We start from the raw sequence: 26778 nt of genomic DNA, 5'->3' as shown, positions 1-26778 counted from the left end.
GAGACACGAGATACTGAAATTAAACGAGCGACCTCCAGAAGTGTTCTTCACTTATTATCATTTAGTTTTCGTGTAGTGATGAAACTGGAGGCAGTTTACAAAGACTCTACAGAGAGATTAAACTCTGCTGTGTGCAGCGATCAGGCAGGCCTGCTTTAATTGGCTCGATTCAATCAATTAGCATTTAATTTGGAGAAATCCCTGTGGAGCAGTTTAATCAATCCCTATGACTCTCATGCACTTTAGATTAGTTCTCCAAGCTCATTTAATAATATTTTGCATACAAAAGGACAAGAAATGGCACAACACACTTTTTCCCATACAAAAGTATTCATAGATTTGTTAAAGCCTCTGTGATTGTTTTAAAATGACTACTACTTAGATATATGAATCACCTCCTAGATAATTATGTATTTACATTTAAAGCCTGCTTTAATGATTAAAGGGCAGGTTTCTGTCTGCATTTACATTTGTACATATTCCCAGATCATTGACATAATCATCGGGGCAACAAGACACAATTAAAACTGCATGAAACAAGGAGGTCAGGGTGTCTGTTTGCAGGGTTACAGAAAAACTACCTGTCAGATATAAATGAAACTTGGTGTCAGAGTGTAAGATGAACCAAGGAAGAACACTTTACATTTTGAAGCATATCGGAATAACAGGGAGGATAATACACTTACTTTTTTTTTTTGTAGCAGGGGCGTTTCCTGGACCTGGAAGAATTTGGGGCTTAGCCCACAGTGGTTGCGCCAGAGATTTTCTTTAGGGGGTGCTGTGGGGTAGCTTGACGTTTCATAGAGGTTGCTCAAACATGTGGGGTTTTCCCATTAAGGTACCAGGCGCTTCAGTGGAACTTTCTACTGCAACACTCCACACGCCCATACACAGTGTACCTGTGGCGGTTACAAGGAAGGCTCGATAATCAGCTCACGGCATATAGGTGTAAGCAGGGGTAAAGCGCAAAAGTGGGGGGGGCAGACCTCACCTCCTCTAGGGGCGGAAGATCTTTTTTTAATATTGAAGTTAAATGCATCAATCTGTTGCACTTAGAGAGCAACATTAAGAGATCTATGGATACATCTCTCAACACCCATATGAAACAGAACTGTAAACAGATTTACTTTTTCGTTATGATATTTTACAAATCATTCCCCTTTTAAACTGTATTCTTGTTTTACTGTCATACAGTATTTCATATCTGTTTTTAATTTATTCTCTTAATTTTTTGTACAACAATAATGATCATATGAAGCTGTGCCTCGGAAATAATCTTTTGAATAATTCGTGACCAAACCGTTTGAGACCCGCTGAGATAACTTACACTAAAGTTAACTATCTAAACACTGAGAGAGTCCTTGTTTAGCTCACTGAGCCTCTCAGTCTGACAGGAGAGGACTCTCCTCTCCAGCTTGTTGTGGAACAAACAGCTCCTTATGTCCGTTAGTGCAGCTAGCACCAGATGCTAACAACACAGTCCCTGCTGACACCGGTGCTTGCTCTCGCTCGCTTGCTCAATCACACTAGACTAGACCGACAACTTTTTGGTGCTTGAAACAAATCGGATTCTGGAGCTTAGAGGCGGCTCCGCTGCGGTGTGAACAGGAAAAAACGGTGCTTTTCAAGCTCCAGCTCCGAAGCGGCCCTGGAACCGCGTTGGTGTGAAAGGGGTATTAGACTCTCAGGAACCACAGCCTGAAGCAGAGCCACAACCCACTGCTCAGGTGGGACTCCCAGCAGCTTGTAATGAAGCCTTCCGAGTAAATCATGTTTACAATCGCAACTGGGTACATCTTGTGACGTCACAGCCACTATCGTCTGCAACTTCCGTTAGGCTCAGACGGCAAAATTAATCATTAATTAATTAATTAATTATGAATTATTAAAAATTATTTTAGCCATGAACAGGCACAATGATATGTAAGGAATGAAACTGCCATTTCATTTTGGTGCAAAAACATGCACTTCACTGGGTCTTTAAGGGTAAAATGCCACTGGCCCTCCGGGCCGGTGGAATTGTATTATCACTGGCCCCACCATTGTAACCACTGGCCCGGAGCATTCGTCCAAAAAAAATCGACTAATAATGAAGAAAATTAACACATTTGTTGCAATAGTAATTTATTTATTATTATTAATTTATTATTACATTACTACTTGTAGTACAACATTTTAATCATCAGTTCTTCCTCACTTTCCTCAATTGATCATATTTGGTTTCTTAAAATAATTATATTGTGGTCATTGTTAAAACATTTCTGCTATTATTATGAGTATTATTATTTGTATAATGCGCTTTCTGCCGTCATTAGGAGTTAGAAATGTAATGGCTATGTCGTAGATTAGATTAGAACCTTCATTATCCTAAACTGCTGGGACATTTCCCTATAGCCAATACCTTTTATATTTTCTACTCTTCACTTACTTGTCAGCATAGGTCGGCATTGATGTACAGAGCCGACAGAAGACCTTGTTTATATTGGCATCATATTGAGAGGTGCAGTGATGCGTCATAAAACCAGGAAGTAAGCCGCTGGTTCCCTCGACAAAAAAGCAATGGGACTTCTCCACAGGGTTTTGGAAAATAGCTGGAAATAAAGTCTGTGGAAAACGAACCTGTTTGATAAATGCAGGTTTTGTTCAGCCGGATAATCTCCACATGTCTACCCTACTTTTATAATTTTCGAATCATAAATCTAATCGATAGATTATAAAAGGGTTTTAGGACTTGTCACTGCACCATAGAAGCCAACTCCATCGATCAAGCTGGCTGAAACGTTCTCTCCCTCTTCTTCTCATACTCCCTGTCACTCTCCTTTAACTCCTCCGGTGACTTTCTTTTATTTGAAGATTGTTTTTTGCCCGGCGCTTGGCCGGTTACCGCTGGTATTAAAAACATTTTGGCGAATGGTTAGGTGGCGCGATAGTCTGTAGTGAAGGAGCGCGCTCCCGCTCACGGGAGCCTGCTCGCGCTGCGCTCCGCAGCAAACAGCTGTTTGCTTTTCACCCAACAATGACAAGCGACTCACGAAACGCTATGTTGTAGCGTTGATAAACGAAACAATTTAACTAAATTGATAGTCAAAATACCAATACCACAGGAAACATTTTTTTTTAAACAATATTTTTAGTGGCCCGAGGCAAGTGGAAAGTACGTTATGCTGGCCCGGGGTGTCTAAATAGTGCTTCCGGGCCAGCGGGCCACTTATAATGTCGAGCCCTGGGGTAGTAGGCCTACATGTGTTTATAGGTCCTGCCCTCTGGAGCATACATATAAGACTAACATTCCTGACAATATATCTCAATAGTCATCTTTTCTGGTGTAAATGCCTTTTTAATAATAACATTTTTGAATGGAACATTCTCAACACGAATGCATCAATCCAAATAAATATAACTTAAATATGTGGGAAAATACTGTGTTTGAAATGTATAATTGAAATGAGATGTTAGCTTTTTGTTTTGATGTATATATATATTGTATTCCAGTCTCCCTTCAGATATGTTAAGTGGCATGTAATTCAACACAATGCTGCTCACCTCCTTCAAAGTGAAATTAAAAACCTCTGCATTTTCTATATAGATATTAACATTACTTAATGTCAGCTTTGTAAAAAAAAAAACATAAAAAATATTATTTACAATGGACTACGCTTAGCTAACAGGCTAATTTCCACCACTCATGGACCACACTCACCTTTTCTCTTGAAATACTGGGTGACATAATGTCTTCCTTTAGTCCCTCTCTCTTTTCTTTCTCTCCTTTCTTTTCTTTTTGAAAGCCTGACTTTGTGAGTCATTGAGACATGGTGTTGTACCCTTAAAAAGGGAAATAGTGAGTGAGAGAAGTGAAGACATACAATCACACTGCTCCTGCCTTCACTCGTCTGAATCGAGCCATCTTTAAAATGAAGCTTGTACATTTACAATGAATACACTCAAATTTCAGGACTAATAATTATGACTAAATTCTCCTTTATCTTTAGCTCTTTAACAGTGGTAAAAAACATATGTATGGACATGTGAATGCAACAGTGCCTAGCTTAGCTGCTAATAACATGACAAACGGTCAGATTCAGCAGCACCACAAGGTATACAGCAGCTAGCTTCAATGACCACAAAGTTAGCCAGAGTTAGCAAGAACCTTCAAACAATACGACAAAGTGCAAAATACACACTTTCCTCTCACAACGAACCACGGTGATGTAATACAGATGACATATATAACATGGGTTGATAGATGTATAGTGCTTTGTATACTGTAATTACCTTAAAAAGGGAAATAGTGAGTGGGAGAAGTGAATACATACAATCACGCAGCTCCCGCCTTCGCTCGTCGCCCCAAGGCATTACCAACAGATTAACGCACAATCAGCCCATACAGTAGGATACATCTATCTCTCAGAATAGACTAGTCTTGTCTGTTGCAATGGCACACACGTAAGTATTAGCATCCCTGCTCACATGCTAGAAAGTGCCGTTAGGAGGCGGAGGTGGGACCAAACCATTACATGTAAATAGAGGGGTTTGTACAGAGGCTTTGGATAATTAACTTTTGGAAGAAAATAAGTTAAATGAATTGTAAGTTTAGTGAGTACATTATCAATATAACGTTATATTAATGTTAATTATTGATGAAAGATGAAAGGTTACTTAAACATTTTTTTCTTAATGTTCTAAAATTGTTTGGACCCCGTGGTGAGGGTGTTTGGGGTGGCCAATAGGGTGGCCAGGATTCAGCTGGGGGTGGCCATGGCCACTCCCAGCCACCCCCCAGCTCCACCACTGCTTATAGGGGGACAGTGTTGCTGAGCCTGAAGATGGATATGTTGGTCCTGGCACCAGGGGGAGGGACAACTGATTTAGTATGAATAGCTGATAAACATGTACCTGCATTTAATGTCAGCTAAAAGAGCAGTGAAATGAAAAACCGCTGAATTTTCTGTGAAGATATTAACAGTAGCCTACTTAATGTCAGCTTAGTCACATGCTTTCACTCTGCTAGAAAAGTGCTGCGTTTGGAGGCAGGAGTCTTAGGACCAAACCATTACATGTAAATAGAGGGGCGTGTACAGAGGCTTTGGATAATTAACTTTTGGAAGAAAATAAGTTAAATGAATCGTAAGTTTAGTGAGTAGCCTACTACGCAATATAACGTTATATTAATGTTAATTATTTATGAAAGGGTACTTACATTTTTTTTCTTAATGTTCTAAACATTTTGGGGCCCCCTGCTAGTCATGGGCCCTTAGAATCGTCCTAACCTTTCACCCCCTTACGGCGCCCCTGCCTGTAACACTCTCCAAACTACGACGTCGCCGTGACGTCTGACATTGTCGTGACGTCGCCGGTATTCTACTTCAACCCATTCAAAATTGATGGAGGCGTTGGCGCACGTTGACACGTTAGTTCTCCGCTCAGTCAGCTTAGTTATCTGTTCTTTGCCCCTAATCACACCTCATACCAGCATGGTAAATCCTCACATGTTCAAGTCTTGCCTTGATATCGGGATGGTTTAGTCTATCTATTGAAGAATGTTGATTATTCTCTCTGAACTAGCTAAATATGGGGCAGAGTTCTTCAGAATTGATTGTTGCATCTCAACCGTGTGGTCAGATCGTGGCCCGTGACATGTCTTGTGAATTCTCTGGCCGAAGCTCCAAATAAACCGTCAGTGTTTGCCATCAAAGCTCAAGCTCTCCTCGTGTCTCTCTGAGTCCCGACTCCAATTGCTTCAGAAGTTTCCCACACAGTCATGACAACTATGCAGTTTCTTTATTGGCTGCAATGTTCATTGGCTTCAATATCATATTTGTCCAGTGTAGGATTAATATCTGGTTTGCTTTGGGGGGACAATGCTTCACATGATGCCAGAAAGGAAACAAAATTAAATAGAATAGGTCGACTAAAATCCTATAAAAAAGAGGTGTATTAATACAATGCTGCATTGATTTGGAGTCACATTGTGGTACAGTAGATAGGCTACATAGATTGGTAAAATGATAAATCAAAAAAGCACAGCACTGGCTCAGTGAACTATAGAAACTAAGCTTTCTTTAAATAGCCTTTCCACAAGCTTCCTGTTGGTTGTTTTAGCAGAATACCTTGTGGCAGTGACTCTTTCTTGAGAAGTCAACCAGCTCTCTTTTAATATAGATCTATAACATCTGTCATTAACTGTGTTGTGGTGTGATCCCAGCATTAGATGGGTTAATGTGTGTTTGAGTCAGTTGGTATGTTCTTCTTTTAACACCAGATGGAGCTGTGTACAAACTGCTGACTGTTAATGAGCTAGTTTGGCAATACTTTACATATCATGACATTTATCTATTAACATTTTTAATGTCTTACAGGTTTTTTCGATGACACCAAGAGTGACTTCAAACAAGTATTGAAGATGAATCCAGATTTTGAAGATGCCAAAGTGAGCCTGAAACAGACACTTCTGGACCAGCAGCACAAGATAGACAGGGGATACTGACAACTCCATAAACTATAGAATTTACCTTTTTATAAATCCTGAAATCTGTTGGCTTGAAGAAACAATCTGTGAAGTTTTGTCAAATTATTTCCAATAATGTACAGCTATTGTATAGAAAATTGGAATTGTATTTGATCTGAACATGAACCCTTTGATTAAAGATATCAGAATGGAGATTAACCTTAAAGTAAACACAAACCACATAAAAAATAACCTACACAAGGAACAGAAACAATGAAAATAAAACTATTGCTGCAAAAACATTCAGTTAGAACCTATTAAACCAAGTAGAAATCCCACAGGGATGGGTGCAACATTTTGATATGGTTTTTGTTAAGCAGAGCATTGATTATTCCTTCTTCTGCACTGACTCAACAGTCTTCCAGTTGGAACATATTGTTATGGCCTGAACATATATCATTGCATAATTGGACAGAGCAGACTAATCGACCCGGGTAGAACGATGAGCTCGGGTTTTACTGTCTGTAATAAATGTTAGTGCATCATCTTGCAAGGAGGTTTGAGAATATGCACAAACAATAATCAAATATTAGATTACAGTCATAATAAAGAGGCTCAAAGGCAAAAATCAACAAATGCACATGTGGTTTGAAGGAAAAGTTTAATTTATTATTAATTGTGGATTATTTTGTTGCTTCTTGAAATATAAAAATGTAATATGTGTATAATATCAAATACAAATCTACTTTTGCTGAACAATAAATACTTTTTTGACACTACTGAAGAATGTGTGTTTTTCCTTTCCATACATATGTTTTTACAATATGTTCTTAATAAACTAGGCATACATCACCTCACCCTGTGTGTGTGTGTGTGTGTGTGTGTGTGTGTGTGTGTGTGTGTGTGTGTGTGTGTGTGTGTGTGTGTGTGTGTGTGTGTGTGTGTGTGTGTGTGTGTGTGTGTGTGTGTGTGTGTGTGTGTGTGTGTGTGTGTGTGTGGAGAATCCTTAACAAGCCTCACCTGTGCTTTGTCGTTAAGTGGAATATAAAGCAGCTGCTGATGTCTCAGTTAATCATCCAGTCCCCTTCCTTTTAGACTTGTGTTTTTGTTGGAAGGTGTGCTGGACATTGACACACTCTGATACTGACTGTATTCTTTTTGGTTTTGCTGCTTACAAACTACACCATGCTGAGGCTTGGGAGAATGTAAGTTACATTTCTTGTAGATTTCTTTCTATGTGTGTACTTAATTGTCTCTAAATGATGTGTTTTATGTATTCAAGCTTGTTATGGATGGCAGCAGCTATCATCTTGGGTCAAGCCAGGCCTAATTTGAAGCTACATTTGCAATCAAGTAAGCTTCAATTCTCATGAAGTCATTTTATACAGCATATTAACTCGGTTTACATTCTCCTCACAAGCCTTTTCTTTTAACAGGCAGTGGGTTAAGGTCTGACTGTGCCGCAAATGTAATGAGACTCTCGTTGGACAAGGCTTTAGCAGTGGGAAACCAGCTTGAGGTGGAGGCTATCAGTAAGTACTTACACTGCTAATAATGAGCTGATTGGTTCATCACTGAAGAAAGGGCTCCCTGACAAAGCTTATTCTCTCCCCTCAGATGGCACCAAGCACATTTTGTTGACCCCTAGCATGGCTGCTCAGTGTGGATACAGCATGGAGTCTGACCCATGGGGTAATACCAGAATCTACACCTCCCTGATTGGCTGCTTTGTGGACAACAAGGTTTGTTTTGAGCTAAAGTGGTTTAACAGCATTCAATGTCATTTTCTACGAAGTTTAGTTGGGGCCACATGTGCTAATTCTGTCTCGAGTGATTGAATTAATGGCTCAACAAGCACATGGTTGCGCCCATTTTTGTGTTTCCCTGAGTTTTTATATTTAACCCCTTACCCTTAAAAGACACAAAGTACATTTCCCTTTTTGTTTGGTACATCCCTAAGATATTAACACTGCTCCACTCAAAACTGTATTCCTCAATTAATCTACTAGGTACTTTCTTGACTCATTTGTTACATACACAAATATCCATTTAGACTTCAAATGTGTCCCTGAAGGCAAGGATATTACATTTTCAATGAAAAAAAAAAGCTGGAACCAAAGAATATTAGGGATTTTCTCTTAATTTGTTGTTATATATTTATAGGATGATGCTACATTTAACGTTGGCTTGAGACTCCAGATGTATGGCGAGAATCCATCAGACGTGTTCAGTCATGACGTGTATCAGACTTGCAGCTACACTCGCTGGGCCTCCAGGGAGATCCTCTGCGACAGGAACTACATGGAAGTAGGTCATCTTTACATTGATGATTCCACCATCTTGTGTGTATGGAAACGAATGCTATAACCACCATTTTCTGTTTTAGGTTTCGCACCACATGGCTAACCTTGATGCTGAAGCTAAGGGTCAGACTCGGGATGGTAAAGACGACAAGCTCAACGCCAATCCTGAAGTATGTTGAATTAAACTGTTCAGATACTACAGTTTAATTCCTCCCTACACCAATGAGGATTTAATCATTATTTGTTCTTTCCTGTAGGCCTCTGGTGCATCACAAGGTATCTGGAAGATGACGTTTTACACCCCAGAACCAGTGGCCATGGTGCTGCAAGAGGCTGAACAAGCCGGCTACGCTGCCAAAACTACCTCTAGTCGTCTGGTTATGCGAAGCCCGTACAATACAGCAGAGACTTATTCAGAGGATGTAAGCAACACACTCCTATACAGTGTTTCTTTCCTTTCCCTCCTTGTCAAGTATATTAAACCTCTCCTCTCTTTAGGTGGCTGGAGTCCCCATGGAAGTTTTCAGGGTGAGCGCCTACTACATGGCACCACAGGGTCTGAATGTAGTGAACTTGGCAGCTGCTTGTCCCAAAGGTGAGTCCTGAGCAACATATTGCCTTCACAGTAAGCTTAATAGTTGCACAGTTAACCTCAACAGCTCCATTTTGTCATTAACAGGTGGCGTCCTCTTCACCGAGGATATGATTTCTTGGCACGTACCTCGCCGTGTGACTCCTCTGTTGGACGGCAGAATTACAGTCTCAGAAATGCACATGGGCATCAACGGGCAGAGGCTTGATAGATCTCAGATGGTCGCACGGGGGTACACACTGAGCACCACAGACTTCCACATCGTCGTCGAGATCCCAGTGGGCTCGCCTGATGGTTACTACAAGGTTGGGGGAAATCTCTAGATTAGAAATGCAAGAGTCACTAGTGCATTTGCATGTTTTATTGAAATGTCATGAATTATTGCAGAGCCATGCCCCAGATGACCAGTACCACATCACCTACTTCGTGGAGCCCATGCTAGAGGTACTGTGGAGGGAAGATGACACCCAAGATGATACCAGATACAAGGTTTTGTTCCCCATCATGACCCCTTTGATGCCTCAATCTCCCCAAATCCAGGATGGTAAGTCACATTTTGTAGTGAGTATGAACAAAATGTTGGCGACCAAAAAGAGGTTAGACTTTTACCTAGCTTTGGATCAACAAGTCTGACACAAACTCGAGGTCTGTTTCAGTGGTCATTTATCTCAAAATGGTGTGTTTGTATAGGAATTCAAGAAAGCCAAGTACAGTATAATCCACTTTTGCTTACAAAGAGTGCCTTTTTTAATTGTGTTTTTTTTTTTTTTTAAAGTAGCACTCAGGCCAACTACTCAATTGTTCTCTATCAATGTTGAGGTTGGTTTAAAATTTGTAAACCTGCCACTTTCTGTTCCTCAGACACTGTCCCAGAGACTCGGGTGTTCAGCGTTCTCTTGGGAACCTTCCTCCATGACGTTGAGCTGAGGAACATCACCTTCTCCTCCGGGGTCCTCACTGTTGAGGAGAGCAATGCCAAAGGCTTCACAGTCCAGGAACACAGCTTGGCTAATGGCTCCAAGATTTTCTCTCTTCAAGTGCCCTTTGATGCCGATGTTGTCTTAAAACATGTATGTGACAAGATACAAAATATCACTTTGTACCAGCATATTTTCAGTGTTGCTGAGCTTTTATTTCATTTGTTGCAGAATCCTGAGCGCATGGTTACATCCTACTTCCTCCCTCTGATCTTTGGGTTGATCATCCTGCCTGAAGAAACTCCTTTTGCTCTCCCGGTCGACCTGCAGGCCTCTCTGCAGGATGTTGGTGAGATCATATTGAATTTGCTTTTGACAATATCTATCATAAGCAAACGTATTGGAGTAAAAGCTACACAATCAAATGGATAATGCATGTTTTGCTGCTTTAGTGCTACCCATCATGGCTGGCACCTGTGACCAGAACCAGTTTTACATCAGTGTGAAGTTCGGGAGTCACGGCTCTAATTTCAAGGCTATCGTTGGACCTCGAGAGCTGACGGCTGAGATGGCTGAAGACTACAATTTCTATGAGAACGGCACACACCTCAGCCTCATTCTGCCATACACTGCCAAGGATGCTGTTTTCGAGGTATGTCAAAACTACAACATCCCACCATAGATCTTCTGCATTGGCCAACTTTTCTTTCTTTTCCACAGCTGCTCACTGCAGAATCAGTCAAATCCAGAATTGACCTGCTTCTGTTGGATCGTACAAACGACTGGGTGCTTGCTGATCTCTATCTGGCTTGCTACTTCCCCTTAAAAGCAACTGGTAAGATGTGACATCTAAGTATATTTGCTGCTTTAATTGATGGATTTTTGTTGCTTTACACATTGCCTGCTTCTTCCTCCAGAGTGCCACCCCAATGGCACAATGACCGCTGTGGCTGTGAAGGTTGAATCTACTCGTAATCTGCAGCCAAGTCAGCTGACGCTAAAGGACCAGTCCTGCACACCACAGTTCAGCGACGATCGCTTTGCATATTTCTCCTTCAGTGTGGATACCTGTGGAACCACCAGAACGGTGAGTGTGAATCACATTTAAATATCAAAAGTTTTTTTTGTAAAATGTTTATATATTTTGTTGTTAAATAGTTCTTTGACAACTACATGATGTATGAAAATGAGATCCGCCTGTCTTACAACAACGCCAAAGGAGCAGCCAACACATCACCAGTTGATCCTGATTACAGGTAAAATATTTGATTCTGTATAATTGGAGATGAACACCTTCAATGTATGCGTTTAAATATTTTATTTTTCCCCTAATAGGCAAACCATTTCCTGCTTCTATGTGGTCAATGAGACTCGGACTGTTGCCTTCAGCGCTAAACCAAGAACCTTTGAGCCCGCTGCAGAGATCGGCACCGGGCAGCTGATGGTGCAGATGAGGCTAGCCCAAGGCATGGTGGAATTTTACAACATCTTGTTCATGCATACAAAACACTGTAAATGTCCAGGCCTCCTTTCTCTAACGGGACTCTTCTCCTGCAGATCCATCCTACGAGCTCTTCTACCAAGCAGAGGATTATCCAGTGGTGAAATATCTGCGGCAGCCTCTGTATTTTGAGGTGGAGCTGATGCATTCTACCGACCCGCACTTGGAACTCATTGCTGAGAACTGTTGGGCAACCCTTTATGAAGATAGGACATCTCTGCCAAGCTGGGACATCATTGTGGACAGGTAATGTTGTGCAAAACTAACTACTTCCCTCAGTTTCTTTGCAACATGTTCTCCACTTATGTAATATTGACTAAGACCTTTGGTCAGAAGTGAGTTGTGTAAACACTGTCTTAATGATCCACTAAAACATTCTAATTTCATTTGTTTAACTTCTGCTTTATTTTAACTTTCGAATTTCTCCACTAGCTGTGAGAATCGCGATGACAGCTATGCCACAGTTTTCCATCCCGTTGTGAGTGACTCAAGAGTTTTAGTCCCGTCCCACATCAAGCGCTTCTCTGTAAAGATGTTCACTTTCACTAAAGATGACGAGGTTCTGAAAGACCAGGTAAGACGTGTAAATCCAAATCAGGAGTCTTTTGGCCACTGCTGCATGTAGCCCTGTGTAACAAATCATCCTGTCTGTCCACAGATCTATGTCCACTGTGAGGCAGTGATTTGTGACACAAGCAGCCAGGCAGATGGTTCCTGCAGAGGCCAGTGTGTGCATCCTCCAGGTCAGAGCTACTCAAGACCTGCAGGTGTAAAAAGGGGTAAGTGATTGAGTCTGATCAAATGTAGTCGATCTGGATGTGCAGCTGGTAATCTTTACTTGTTTTGCAGAGCGAAGAAGCACCGACTCAACACGCCGAAAGCAGATCTCCTCTGGGGCAATTATTCTGTCTAACCTCTGAATATTTTCTGAAGTGTTTACATTTTGTCATTTGCACCAGTTTTATCAATGAATGTACTACCTTTTATATTGATGGATGACAATAATGACTCACGTATTTTGAAAAATAAACAAATACAAAAAATAAAAGCCACATTTATTCATATAGTCTCTTTTATCAATGTGTTGCATCTTCTGTGGTCAATTGGAAATTACATATTAGTAAAAGCAGGTTCTGTGTCAACCAGTACCCTCATAACTCCAACAAAATGCAGAGAATCATCAACATATGTAGAAATTATATCTTGTATAATAAACAAACTCAAAATGATAAGTTGTTAGGCGCTAAATTAAATACATTCTGAAGTTATTATTGCCCCATTGATAAGCTCCGCCTACTTGAGACACACTAAAACGTGATTGGATGTTTTTGAGTGTCCTCACTTCCACCTTTAGGAAACGCAACAAACCTTAACATTCACAGCCAATGGAGCAAGACAACCCTCAAATACTTGGAAATGTTCACCAAGTTTAAAAACCAGAACTTCAAATGTACAGAACAACTGTATACAAAGTTGATCTCTTCCTGCTTACAGTCCAGGTACTGTTTGTTCAATTTTTGGCGATATATATAGCAAGTCTGTAGGATGTGTTAGAGCTTATTCTGCTATCAGTCAAATTCTGCTCCCCCGGGAAGATATATCTTTAAATATTGAAGTTAAATGCATCAATCTGGTGCACTTGGAGAGCAAAATTTAAGAGATGTATTTTGTTCTCTCAACACCCATATGAAATATAACTAAACAGATTTTCATTTTCTTTATGGATATCTTACAAATCACTCCCCTTTTAAACTTTATTCTTGTTTTATTGTCATATAGTATTTCATAACTGTTTTTCATTTACTCATAAATGGTGACCAAAACGTTTGAGACCCGCTGAGATAAATAGACTAAAGTTAACTAAACACTCAGTCCCTTACCTCACTGAGTACTGTAGTTATCTCTCAGTCTGACAGGAGAGCTCTCACTCATTGTTTTAGAAACAGCTTCTAATATCCTTTAGCGCAGCTAGCTAACCAGATGCTAACAACAATAATGCAAATAGTGAGTTTGGTAGAAATATAGGCTACTGTATAATAGTAAAGTTATTTGAGATGTTTCATCAGTTATTGAAGATGTTACATTATAAATATTCCCCAAAATTATTAAAAAAACATATTCTTCAAAACTCTTTGCTGTAGTACGACCACCAGGAGTCTATTGATGTGTGTTGTGAGTTTGGTAGTAATAAGCTGTATAATAGTGATTGAATATTATTGTATTCTCTTTTTTCGGAGTTGCACTTTGCAGACTGTCCCTGAGCACTCGTTTCTTCTCTGGCTGCGAATAGAGACCAATGTAATATGTCCAGCTCGGAGGACGGCGCTAATTGGCTTTTTTTTATCAAAATGTGATAGAAGTTCGTTGTCAAGCCTTACCACGGTACGTAGGAGACGTCATTTGTATCTGAATAACGTTTTGTTCATGAGTTATTGTTCCGTGAAATCAGAATCTCGCAATATCGTTCCAACTTTACTGAACTAAGCCAGAAGACCGTCTCATCTCGTAGACTGCTCGGTTTGCTGTTCCTTCACTTTATTTTTATATTTATATACATTTATTTTGGACGAAAACTTAGCGTGAGGAAAGGCAAGTGTGGCGTGAGTGTGTGAGATATGGGTTAATTGCGTGACTCTCACGCTCAATGCGTGAGTGTTGGCAGCCCTGCCGTGTTTATCACAATTCACTCATGGAACTACAGGTTGGGGGTATTGGTCCGCACGGACACACCTGTTGACTGTACCTCCTGTGTACCTACTGTGTTCCCTCCTTTCTCTTCTTCCCTTCTCTTCCCGGATTTCAAGCCGGCGACATGTGCTTTTCTGCTGCTCAAAGCCAACTTTGCACCTTCGATGCACCACCTCCAACTCCCTTCTCTCGGCACTACACTGGTGACCCTGACATAAGTCTCGCAGAAGTTTCCGAGACTGGACCGAACATGGCTAGAAACGCAGTTTTTCTCAAACTGGCAGGGATTTTTGGAGCCGTCCGTGGCTGCCTCGTGCACACGGACTGAGGCTCGGTGCGTCCTCCGCAGAATGCCCGGGGACGTCGCTCGCCATTCCCATATCGTTTCGGCACTGGGGGACAGTAAGCCTTCCGACCACATGGAGACAATACGCGACCTGCTAGGTACGGAAGAACCCGACTTCTTGTTCATGGGACTGTTTCTTCGGGCAACACGTTCTCACTCCCAACATCTACATCTACCTGGAGCTATCTACAACAGCTACCATCTACCTGGAGCTATCTGCAGCAGCTAACATCTACCCAGAGCTATCTGCAACAGCTAACATCTACCCAGAGCTATCTGCAGCAGCTAACATCTACCCAGAGCTATCTGCAGCAGCTAACATCTACCCAGAGCTATCTGCAGCAGCTAACATCTACCCAGAGCTATCTGCAGCAGCTAACATCTACCCAGAGCTATCTGCAAGAGCTAACATCTACCCAGAGCTATCTGCAGCAGCTAACATCTACCCAGAGCTATCTGCAGCAGCTAACATCTACCCAGAGCTATCTGCAAGAGCTAACATCTACCCAGAGCTATCTACAGCAGCATACATATACCTGGAGCTATCTACAGCAGCAGACCTGCCAACCCTACCGAATTGGGCGGTAGTCTAATGCTTTTGACATGTTTCTACCGCCTACCGACTTAGCTGGCTTTCCCTACCGTTTTCAATCTTCCCAAACTATAACAAATAAAAATGACACTACATAGACACTGGACTCGACTTTTGGCGGACACCGTTTGCAGCGTGTCAAAAACAAAAGCAATGGTGTTCGGACCATTGTCAGACATATGCAGCAATCCTCAATTAAGCCTGACACTGGCTGGTCAGCCAGTGGAACAGGTAAACGAGACTAAATTGCTTGGCATTGTTCTTGATTCTAGTTTACGGTGGACAAAGCAAATTGACAATATCGTAACTAAAATGGGAAGGAGCATAGCTGTGGTGAGAAAATGTACAAAGTATGTAACACCAACCACTTTGAAACAAGTCATTCAGTCTCTGGTTTTGTCACATCTTGAGTACTGTCCGGTCATATGGTCATCAGCAGCAAAAACACATTTACAGAAATTACAAATAGCTCAAAACAAGGCTGCCAGACTAGCTCTCCACTGTTCGAAGCGCACTCATATTGGAGTTTTGCATAGAAAGCTATCATGGCTTCCAGTTGAGAAACATCTGCAATCTCGTGTTATCACTTTTCTAAAAAAATTCCAATTTAGCAAAAAACCACTGTATTTTTATGATCAAATAGTTTACACAAGAGACGAGCATGACCATAAGAATAGACAAGCTACATCAGGCCATCTACTGGCACCTAAACCCAGGACAAATCTTCTGAAATCTTCTGTGACTTATAGAGCTATAAAGAAATGGAACTCATTGCCAAACTACCTTGCTGAAATAGAGTCCAGAGCCTCTTTCAAGAAGAGATTGAAGGGCCATCTACTAATGACCATGTACCCTTGTGAGCTGTGAACCCTAATTTAATTTAATTGATCACATGTTGTTGATGATATTGGTGATGTTTTTAATGTTGTTAATGATGTCAGGACTTATGTCCTAAATGTTGCTGTATTATTGTTGTATTGTTTTAAGTGTCGGACCCCAGGAAGAGTAGCTTTTGTGGAGAGCAAAAGCTAATGGGGATCCTTAATAAACATAAACATAAACTCCCAACCCGTCACATGTTGACGGTCGGTCGGGGCCCCTCCCCGTCACACTATTACGGACAGGGTACCCCTTGAGAGTCAGTTTTCAACGGGCAGGGCGTCCCATAGACCTCCCATAGCGTTGATAATAGACTCCATGAGAAGTCTCCTGCAGTATCAATACTAATTCGGCTGATTTTTATATTTGATCCAATCGGTATATTGGTATATTTACACCATAATGGTGGACAGCTGATAGAAAGGGACATAATCTTTATTTATTGAATGTTCAATACCTGACAAGGTTGGAGATGAAAAACTTGAGTCGCCGGTTCCTCAACAGTGCATTACAAGACATCTATCATTATGTGTGTATACCTCCACCATTAAACTGTTGTATTCTGCACATTTCTTATACTATCTACATACATCTTATAAGAGTATAATACATATGTATAATATCAGTTAAAATAAGTGCCTAAACATACAGTAGTTAACATTGCAGGAAAGCAATATATTAGTACTTTGTCAGGCTTAATATGTATACCCCCAAAGCTTTTTTCTTACTCAAAAGAAGACCTTAACCTAAAGTATTCTTTAATGTTTGAATAAAGCTTTATTAGTTTGTCTGTCTGTGTCTCCTATTAATATCTAATAATAAAAATAATAACATTTAATAACGTGCTTTAACCACTAGGTGTCCCTTTCTATCAGCTGTGCACCGTTATGGTGTAAATATAGCCAATCAACCAATTGGATCAAATATAAAACTCAGCCAAATTAGTATTGATACTGCGAGGAGATGTATATTGTGAAGAGAAATTGAAAATGTTGTGTAATTGCTGATATATTTATGATCCATCAAAGACATAAAGACCCTAGGATTTGAGCAAGGATTTTGGTATAATGTACAATACTACTAAGTCCCTTTGAGAAGGAGAACAACTTCAGAGGCTGGTCTTGAATACACCCTGGGTGAACCATAGGAAGTACGGGGGATCACCCGTGCTTCCACTTTACGGACCCTGTTGTCTTGTGTTGCAAGGTATTCTTGTCGCCAAATGTGGGACAGCTCTGGAGGACGGGCAGGAAGGCTGCGACGGGACAGCTCCGGATGAAGGGCAGGAGGGTGGCGTAGGCCACGATGGGACCCCTCCAGAGTCAGCTGGATCGCCGGAGGTGCAGGAGTACTGGGATCGGGAGACTGTAAGACCCCGGAGGGGACAGGTTTCGGAGTAGGCGTGACCATAACCGTTGTCGGCGGGACAGGAGTCGGCGGGACAGTAACCCGTGTCGGAGGGACATGTGTAGACGGGACCCCCAACGGAACAGGTGGCCGATAGGACAGGGTGTTGAAGAGTTGGAGTGTCCACTCGCTCTTTGATGTGCAGATTGTTAATTCAAGGGTCAAAAAGAGATGTATGTCCATTACACAGCACGTTTGTCCTGTAGACATTGACGCTGTCTAGTTTGTGGGCTTTTCCAAGACAGACTTCTCCTATGATCACCCTAGGTCGAGGCGTTGAGCATACGGGGCGTTGTGGGGTCCATTGCACAGCCCCCGAACTTTATGTGCCTGTGGTATATCTCGGCCAAGCAGTATGAGAATGTCGGCAGTAGAATCTAGTGCAGGGATCTTGTCCTCAACCCGGTTGAGATGTGTGTAGTGTTTTGCGATCTCAGGCGTGGGAATTTCAGACTTGTCATCTGGGACCATATCACATTTGATTAGAGTGGGAAGTCAAATACACGTTTTGCCATCCAATGCCTCCATTATGTAATTGTTTGCTCGTCGCTTCAAAGACTCCTGTCTTCAGTGTGTAGGATGCTGTGTCATCATAAATGTCAAAGAGTTCAAAAAACTTTGTTTTTGCCAAGGACTTATTGCTCTGCTCATCTAGGACAACATACATTTTGACAGCTCTCTTTCTCTGGCCTGCTGGACACACTCTGACTAGACAAATCTTGGTGCATGATCTTGGCCTTACTTCAGTCCCACAGATGTCAGTGCATTTTGACGTGACAGCGAAAGGAGGAGATTCGTCTTGCTCCCCGCCTTGATATCTTGAGATTACGGCAGCCCCTGTTGTCCATGTAGCCGGTCCTGGATGTAGTGCAGTAGGGTGGCGGTCACTGTTGCCCTCTCTGCACTGAACCTTTTTGTCACAGTCTTTGACTTGGTGGCTGGTTGATGCACAACACCTAAAGCAAATGTTTGAATCCTCAAGATAGGCTTTTCTCTCATCCAGAGATGTATACCTGAAAACACGGCAATTCATGAGAGGGTGTGGTTTGTGGTGGAGTGGACATTGCTTATCTGGGTCGACAGCTCTTTTTGCTGCTGAGCTTTGATAGCTGTTATCAAAGTCTGCTGAGACCTCTGTCCTCCTTACAGAGAGTGGCGTTCTCATGTTGGGTTTGAAAGGCTCCTCAATCTTGCTTATACTCGGACCACCTGTGAGCTGGGCAAAGCTTGGATCGTTGAGTATCTTGGCCTGGTCACAAACATACTTTGCAAAGATGAAGAATGGTGGATACGATACTCTGTGTGTTTCTTTGTAACGTGATGCTAGAGAGACCCACTTGTCATGCAGGGAATAGGGCAGCTTTTGGAAGATTGGGGTTATACCACGAGATGTGTCTAGTTCAGACCAGGCAGAAATCCATCTGCCTTGGCGGCTTCAAGCTCCAGAAGAATGTCTCCCAGCTCCCCCTAAACTTTTCTCTGTAGTTGATTTTTGTGAAATCATCGCCTTTTTTGAGGAGTGCATTTTCTATTGCTTCAGGTGACCCATAACAATCTTCCAACCTTTGCTATAGCATATTGACACCTGCTGCCGCATTATGGATGGGAACCGATCTGATTCTCTTTGCATGTTCAGAGGATTTCGGTCCAAGCCATTTACACAGGAGGTCAAGCTCTTCTCTTGATGACAGGTTCAAGCCCTCTGTGGAACTGAGGAATGATGCTTTCCAGGCCCAATATTTTTCCGGCTGGTCATCAAAGTGCAATAGCCCGGAGCTAACCATTTTCCGACGTATTAAATACTTGGCCAAATCATCTGTAGCTGATGAACGAGACTCATTGGCTCTGGGTGAAACATCTGCATGTGGCTGAGCAGGTTGATGAACATGACTGGATGGTCTTGCTGCGTGTGACTGCTCATGAAGGCTGTAGATGTTTCTGGATGGACCTTCAGCAGGGCTATATATCTGGCTGGCATCTCGCTCCTGATTGTGTGCATGTTGAGCAGGTAATTTAGGAAATCCACCTTCAATGAACTCACGTGGCTGTACAGCACCTCTTCCCATGTAGCCTTTAGCTTGCTCACCGTCGTCCATTGGTTGCTGGCGCCCCGGTGTGGGTATGGGTTGTAGTGGCTTTGAGTCTTGGTGAGAGTCAGGTGCTGGATTCCCCTTGTACCACTCAGTGTACGCACTCTTTAGGCTTGCACGATCTGGATCTCCATATGCACCCTCAGCAGCTGCTTCGAGAACTTCAGCTTCAGCGATGGCAACTGCAGCAGCACTTTCTAGCCGCAATGTGTTGAGACTAGCTTTAACAGAGTTCCTGCAGGTTTCACCAACTCAAATGTAAGACTTTTTAAGACCTTTTTAAGGCCACTTTGAAGAGGATTTAAGACCTATTTCACGGCAATAAATTATGAAGGAAAATTGCTATGAAAGAAGAAATACGTCCCATAATTACTTACAAAGTAAATGTATTAATGTTCAACATAAGAACGATGACTGAACATAACAGCATAACAGTACACAGAACTGTTTTAGCGTGTTAGACAAAAAGTGTGTATGTGTGTGTGTGTGTGTGTGTGTGTGTGTGTGTGTGTGTGTGTGTGTGTGTGTGTGTGTGTGTGTGTGTGTGTGTGTGTGTGTGTGTGGAGAATCCTTAACAAGCCTCACCTGTGCTTTGTCGTTAGGTGGAATATAAAGCAGCTGCTTATGTCTCAGTTAATCATCCAGTCCCCTTCCTTTTAGACTTATGTTTTTGTTGGAAGGTGTGCTGGACATTGACACACTCTGATACTGACTGTATTCTTTTTGGTTTTGCTGCTTACAAACTGCACCATGCTGAGGCTTGGAAACATGTTAGTTACATTTCTTGTAGATTTATTTCTATGTGTGTACTTAATTGTCTCTAAATGATTGGTTTTATGTGTTCAAGTTTGTTATGGATGGCTGCAGCTATCATCTTGGGTCAAGCGAGGCCTAATTTGAAGCTAAATTCACAATCAAGTAAGCTTCAATTCTCATTAAGTCATTTTATACAGCATATTAACTCGGTTTACATTCTCCTCACAAACCTTTTCTTTTAACAGGCAGTGGGTTAAGGTCTGACTGTGCCGCAAATGTAATGAGACTCTCGTTGGACAAGGCTTTAGCAGTGGGAAACCAGCTTGAGGTGGAGGCTATCAGTAAGTACTTACACTGCTAATAATGAGCTGATTGGTTCATCACTGAGGAAAGGGGTCCCTGACAAAGCTTTCTCCCCTCAGATGGCACCAAGCACATTTTGTTGACACCTAGCATGGCTGCTCAGTGTGGATACAGCATGGAGTCTGACCCGTGGGGTAACACCAGAATCTACACCTCCCTGATGGGCTGCTTTGTGGACAACAAGGTTTGTTTTGAGCTAAAGTGGTTTAACAGCATTCAATGTCATTTTCTACCAAATTTAGTTGGGGCCACATGTGCTAATTCTGTCTCGAGTGACTGAATTAATGGCTCAACAAGCACATGGTTACTCCCATTTTTGTGTTTCCCTGAATTTAATTTTTAACACTTTACCCTTAAAAGACACGAAGTAAATTTCCCTTTTTTGTTTGGTACATCCCTAAAATGTTAACACTGCTCCACTCAAAACTGTATTCATCTGCTAGGTACTCTCTTGACTCCTTTGTTGCATACACAAATATCCATTTAGACTTCAAATGTGTCCCTGAAGGCAAGGATATTACATTTTCAATGAAAAAAAAAGCTGGAACCAAAGAATATTAGGGATTTTCTCTTAATTTGTTATATATTTATAGGATGATGCTACATTTAACGTTGGCTTGAGACTCCAGATGTACGGCGAGAATCCATCAGACGTGGTCAGTCATGACGTGTATCAGACTTGCAGCTACACTCGCTGGGCCTCCAGGGAGATCTTCTGTGACAGGAACTACATGGAAGTAGGTCATCTTTACATTGATGATTCCACCATCTTGTGTGTATGGAAACGAATGCTAAAACCACCATTTTCTGTTTTAGGTTTCGCACCACATGGCTAACCTTGATGCTGAAGCTAAGGGTCAGACTCGGGATGGTAAAGACGACAAGCTCAACGCCAATCCTGAAGTATGTTGAATTAAACTGTTCAGATACTACAGTTTAGTTCCTCCCTACACCAATGAGGATTTAATTTTTATTTGTTCTTTCCTGTAGGCCTCTGGTGCATCACAAGGTATCTGGAAGATGACGTTTTACACCCCAGAACCAGTGGCCATGGTGCTGCAAGAGGCTGAACAAGCCGGCTACGCTGCCAAAACTACCTCTAGTCGTCTGGTTATGCGAAGCCCGTACAATACAGCAGAGACTTATTCAGAGGATGTAAGCAACACACTCCTATACAGTGTTTCTTTCCTTTCCCTCCTTGTCAAGTATATTAAACCTCTCCTCTCTTTAGGTGGCTGGAATCCCCATGGAAGTTTTCAGGGTGAGCGCCTACTACATGGCACCACAGGGTCTGAATGTAGTGAACTTGGCAACTGCTTGTCCCAAAGGTGAGTCCTGAGCAACATATTGCCTTCACAGTAAGCTTAATAGTTGCACAGTTAACCTCAACGGCTCAATTTTGTCATTAACAGGTGGCGTCCTCTTCACCGAGGATATGATCTCTTGGCACGTACCTCGCCGTGTGACTCCTCTGTTGGACGGCAGAATTACAGTCTCAGAAATGCACATGGGCATCAACGGGCAGAGGCTTGATAGATCTCAGATGGTCGCACGGGGGTACACACTGAGCACCACAGACTTCCACATCGTCGTCGAGATCCCAGTGGGCTCGCCTGATGGTTACTACAAGGTTGGGGGAAATCTCTAGATTAGAAATGCAAGAGTCACTAGTGCATTTGCATGTTTTATTGAAATGTCATGAATTATTGCAGAGCCATGCCCCAGATGACCAGTACCACATCACCTACTTCGTGGAGCCCATGCTAGAGGTACTGTGGAGGGAAGATGACACCCAAGATGATACCAGATACAAGGTTTTGTTCCCCATCATGACCCCTTTGATGCCTCAATCTCCCCAATTCCAGGATGGTAAGTCACATTTTCTAGTGAGCATGAAAAAAATGTTGGCGACCAAAAAGAGGTTAGACTTTTACCTAGCTTTGGATCAACAAGTCTGACACAAACTCGAGGCCTGTTTCAGTGGTCAGTTTTGCCAAAATGGTGTGTTTGTATAGGAATTCAAGAAAGCCAAGTACAGTATAATCCACTTTTGCTTACAAAGAGTGCCTTTTTAAAAAAAAAAAAAAAAAAAAAAGATTTAAAGTAGCACTCAGGCCAACTACTCAATTGTTCTCTATCAATGTTGAGGCTGGTTTAGAATTTGTAAACCTGCCACGTTCTGTTCCTCAGACACTGTCCCAGAGACTCGGGTGTTCAGCGTTCTCTTGGGAACCTTCCTCCATGACGTTGAGCTGAGGAACATCACCTTCTCCACCGGGGTCCTCACTGTTGAGGAGAGCAATGCCAAAGGCTTCACAGTCCAGGAACACAGCTTGGCTAATGGCTCCAAGATTTTCTCTCTTCAAGTGCCCTTTGATGCCGATGTTGTCTTAAAACATGTATGTGACAAGATACAAAATATCACTTTGTACCAGCATATTTTCAGTGTTGCTGAGCTTTTATTTCATTTGTTGCAGAATCCTGAGCGCATGGTTACATCCTACTTCCTCCCTCTGATCTTTGGGTTGATCATCCTGCCTGAAGAAACTCCTTTTGCTCTCCCGGTCGACCTGCAGGCCTCTCTGCAGGATGTTGGTGAGATCATATTGAATTTGCTTTTGACAATATCTATCATAAGCAAACGTATTGGAGTAAAAGCTACACAATCAAATGGATAATGCATGTTTTGCTGCTTTAGTGCTACCCATCATGGCTGGCACCTGTGACCAGAACCAGTTTCACATCAGCGTGAAGTTCGGGAGTCACGGCTCTAATTTCAAGGCTATCGTTGGACCTCGAGAGCTGACGGCTGAGATGGCTGAAGACTACAATTTCTATGAGAACGGCACACACCTCAGCCTCATTCTGCCATACACTGCCAAGGACGCTGTTTTCGAGGTATGTCAAAACGACAACATCCCACCATAGATCTTCTGCATTGGCCAACTTTTCTTTCTTTTCCACAGCTGCTCACTGCAGAATCAGTCAAATCCAGAATTGACCTGCTTCTGTTGGATCGTGCAAACGACTGGGTGCTTGCTGATCTCTATCTGGCTTGCTACTTCCCCTTAAAAGCAACTGGTAAGATGTGACATCTAAGTATATTTGCTGCTTTAATTGATGGATTTTTGTTGCTTTACACATTGCCTGCTTCTTCCTCCAGAGTGCCACCCCAATGGCACAATGACCGCTGTGGCTGTGAAGGTTGAATCGACTCGTAATCTGGAGCCAAGTCAGCTGACGCTAAAGGACCAGTCCTGCACACCACAGTTCAGCGACGATCGCTTTGCATATTTCTCCTTCAGTGTGGATACCTGTGGAACCACCAGAACGGTGAGTGTGAATCACATTTAAATATCAAAAGGGCTTTTTGTCAAATGTTAATGCGTTTTTGTTAAATAGTTCTTTGACAACTACATGATGTATGAAAATGAGATCCGCCTGTCTTACAACAACGCCAAAGGAGCAGCCAACACATCACCAGTTGATCCTGATTACAGGTAAAATATTTGATTCTTTATACTTGGAGATGAACATCTTCAATGTATGTGTTTAAATATTTTATTTTTCCCCTAATAGGCAAACCATTTCCTGCTTCTATGTGGTCAATGAGACTCGGACTGTTGCCTTCAGCGCTAAACCAAGAACCTTTGAGCCCGCTGCAGAGATCGGCGCCGGGCAACTGATGGTGCAGATGAGGCTAGCCCAAGGCATGGTGGAATTTTACAACATCTTGTTCATGCATACAAAACACTGTAAATGTCCAGGCCTCCTTTCTCTAACGGGACTCTTCTTCTGCAGATCCATCCTACGAGCTCTTCTACCAAGCAGAGGATTATCCAGTGGTGAAATATCTGCAGCAGCCTCTGTATTTTGAGGTGGAGCTGATGCATTCTACCGACCCGCACTTGGAACTCATTGCTGAGAACTGTTGGGCAACCCTTTATGAAGATCGGACATCTCTGCCAAGCTGGGACATCATTGTGGACAGGTAATGTTGTGCAAAACTAACTACTACATGTTCTCGACTGAGACCTTTGGCCAGAAGTGAGTTGTGTAAACACTGTCTTAATGATCCACTAAAAAGCATTCTAATTTCATTTGTTTAACTTCTGCTTTATTTTAACTTTCGAATTCCTTCACTAGCTGTGAGAATCGCGATGACGGCTATGCAACAGTTTTCCATCCCGTTGTGAGTGACTCAAGAGTTTTAGTCCCGTCCCACATCAAGCGCTTCTCTGTAAAGATGTTCACTTTCACTAAAGATGACGAGGTTCTGAAAGACCAGGTAAGACTTGTAAATCCAAATCAGGAGTCTTTTGGCCACTGCTGCATGTAGCCCTGTGTAATAAATCATCCTGTCTGTCCACAGATCTATGTCCACTGTGATGCAGTGATTTGTGACACAAGCAGCCAGGCAGATGGTTCCTGCAGAGGCCAGTGTGTGCATCCTCCAGGTCAGAGCTACTCAAGACCTGCAGGTGTAAAAAGGGGTAAGTGATTGAGTCTGATCAAATGTAGTCGATCTGGATGTGCAGCTGGTAATCTTTACTTGTTTTGCAGAGCGAAGAAGCACCGACTCAACACGCCGAAAGCAGATCTCCTCTGGGGCAATTATTCTGTCTAACCTCTGAATATTTTCTGGAGTGTTTACATTTTGTCGTTTGCACCTTATGTATATTTGTTCATTGTTTGGCTCTAGGACCAGGGGAACACAGTTTTATCTATGAATGTACTGCCTTTTATATTGATGGATAACGACTCACGTATTTTGAAAAATAAACGAATACAAAAAATAAAAGCCACATTTATTCATAGTCTCTTTTATCAATGTGTTGCATCTTCTGTGGTCAATTGTAAAAGCAGATTTTGTGTCAACCAGTACCCTCATAACTCCAACAAAATGCAGAGAATCATCAACATATGTAGAAATTATATCTTCTATAATAAACAAAATGATAAGTTGTGTTAGGTGCTAAATGAAATAAATTCTGAAGTTATTATTTCCCCATTGATAAGCCCCGCCTACTGGAGACGCACTAAAATGTGATGTTTGAGTGTCCTCACTTCCGCCTTTAGGAAACACAACAAACCTTAACATTCACAGCCAATGGAGCAAGACAACCCTCAAATACTTGGAAATGCTCACTCTAAGTTTAAAAACCAGAACTTCAAATGTGCAGAATAACTGTATACAAAGTGTATCTCTTCCTGCTTACAGTCCAGGTACTGTTTGTCCAATTTTTGGCGATGTATAGCAAGTCTGCAGTCTGTCGGCTACTAGTGTTACAGCTTATTCTGCTATCCGTCAAATTCTGTGACCCCGGTTAAAGCTAACATCCATCGTGTTTCTCTCAATTTGTCATTTCATTACATGTATTGTTTGAGACTTTCTTTAACACTGTCATATTTCCATAGGGAATGTGAAGCCTGTGATGATGACTGTTTATCCTAATTCACTCATGGAACTACAGGTTGGGGGTATTGGTCCGCACGTACACATGTTGACTGTACCTGCTGTGTTCACTTACTCCCTTCCCGGACTTCAAGCCAGCAACATGTGCTTTTCTGCTGCTCAAAGCCAACTTTGCACCTTCGATGCACCGCCTCCGACTCACTTCTCTCGGCACTACACTGGTGACCTTGACATAAGTCTTGCAGAAGTTTCCAAGACTGGACCGAAAATGGCTAGACATGCCGTTTTTATCAAACTGCCCGGGATTTTTGGAGACGTCCGTGGCTGCCTCGTGCACACGGACTGAGGCTCGGTGTGTCCTCTGCGGAATGGCCGGGGACGTCGCTCGCCATTCCCACATCGTTCCGGCGCTTGGAGACAGCAAGCCTTCCGACCACATGGAGACGATACGCGACCTGCTAGGTACGAAAGAACCCGACTTCT

At 42.2% G+C, this 26778-nt stretch overlaps 2 protein-coding genes across 3 annotated transcripts; both read left to right on the top strand.

Annotated features, from left to right (window-relative positions):
* Positions 1-7508: 7508 nt before the first annotated feature.
* Positions 7509-12803, top strand: LOC307015244 (uncharacterized protein). Its single transcript, XM_079643749.1, has 21 exons — positions 7509-7650; positions 7728-7798; positions 7882-7977; positions 8063-8187; positions 8609-8752; positions 8832-8918; positions 9006-9170; positions 9247-9343; positions 9428-9645; positions 9728-9884; positions 10202-10410; positions 10489-10606; positions 10710-10909; positions 10978-11092; positions 11175-11344; positions 11416-11513; positions 11593-11723; positions 11815-12004; positions 12191-12332; positions 12417-12537; positions 12608-12803. The coding sequence occupies exons 1-21, from the start codon at positions 7631-7633 to the stop codon at positions 12676-12678; spliced, it is 2745 nt and encodes a 914-aa protein (XP_079499875.1). The 5' UTR covers positions 7509-7630; the 3' UTR covers positions 12679-12803.
* Positions 12804-20393: 7590 nt separating this feature from the next.
* On the top strand, positions 20394-25684 carry LOC307014717 (uncharacterized protein). Of its 2 annotated transcripts, XM_079642826.1 has the most exons (21): positions 20394-20530; positions 20608-20678; positions 20762-20857; positions 20939-21063; positions 21473-21616; positions 21696-21782; positions 21870-22034; positions 22111-22207; positions 22292-22509; positions 22592-22748; positions 23070-23278; positions 23357-23474; positions 23578-23777; positions 23846-23960; positions 24043-24212; positions 24282-24379; positions 24459-24589; positions 24681-24870; positions 25026-25167; positions 25252-25372; positions 25443-25684. In XM_079642826.1, the coding sequence occupies exons 1-21, from the start codon at positions 20511-20513 to the stop codon at positions 25511-25513; spliced, it is 2745 nt and encodes a 914-aa protein (XP_079498952.1). In that variant the 5' UTR covers positions 20394-20510; the 3' UTR covers positions 25514-25684. The 2 variants fall into 2 exon arrangements, with proteins under 2 accessions (XP_079498952.1, XP_079498953.1); XM_079642827.1 differs by lacking the exon at positions 20608-20678 and having other exon boundaries at positions 20399-20530.
* The last annotated feature ends 1094 nt before the right edge of the window (positions 25685-26778 follow it).

This window comes from Notothenia rossii (assembly GCF_949606895.1).
Source record: "Notothenia rossii genome assembly, chromosome: 8".
NCBI lineage: Eukaryota > Metazoa > Chordata > Actinopteri > Perciformes > Nototheniidae > Notothenia > Notothenia rossii.
Note: the sequence above shows the minus strand (reverse complement) of the source record. Positions and strands in the feature narration are given on the sequence as shown.

Coding starts and splice junctions, on each gene's coding strand:
- LOC307015244 (XM_079643749.1), top strand. CDS start 7,631: ATGCTGAGGCTTGGGAGAAT. Junction 9,171..9,246: donor CAGAGACTTATTCAGAGGAT/GTAAGCAACACA, acceptor TCCTCTCTTTAG/GTGGCTGGAGTCCCCATGGA. Junction 11,724..11,814: donor GCAGATGAGGCTAGCCCAAG/GCATGGTGGAAT, acceptor CTTCTCCTGCAG/ATCCATCCTACGAGCTCTTC.
- LOC307014717 (XM_079642826.1), top strand. CDS start 20,511: ATGCTGAGGCTTGGAAACAT. Junction 23,279..23,356: donor CCGATGTTGTCTTAAAACAT/GTATGTGACAAG, acceptor CATTTGTTGCAG/AATCCTGAGCGCATGGTTAC. Junction 24,213..24,281: donor CCTGTGGAACCACCAGAACG/GTGAGTGTGAAT, acceptor TTTGTTAAATAG/TTCTTTGACAACTACATGAT.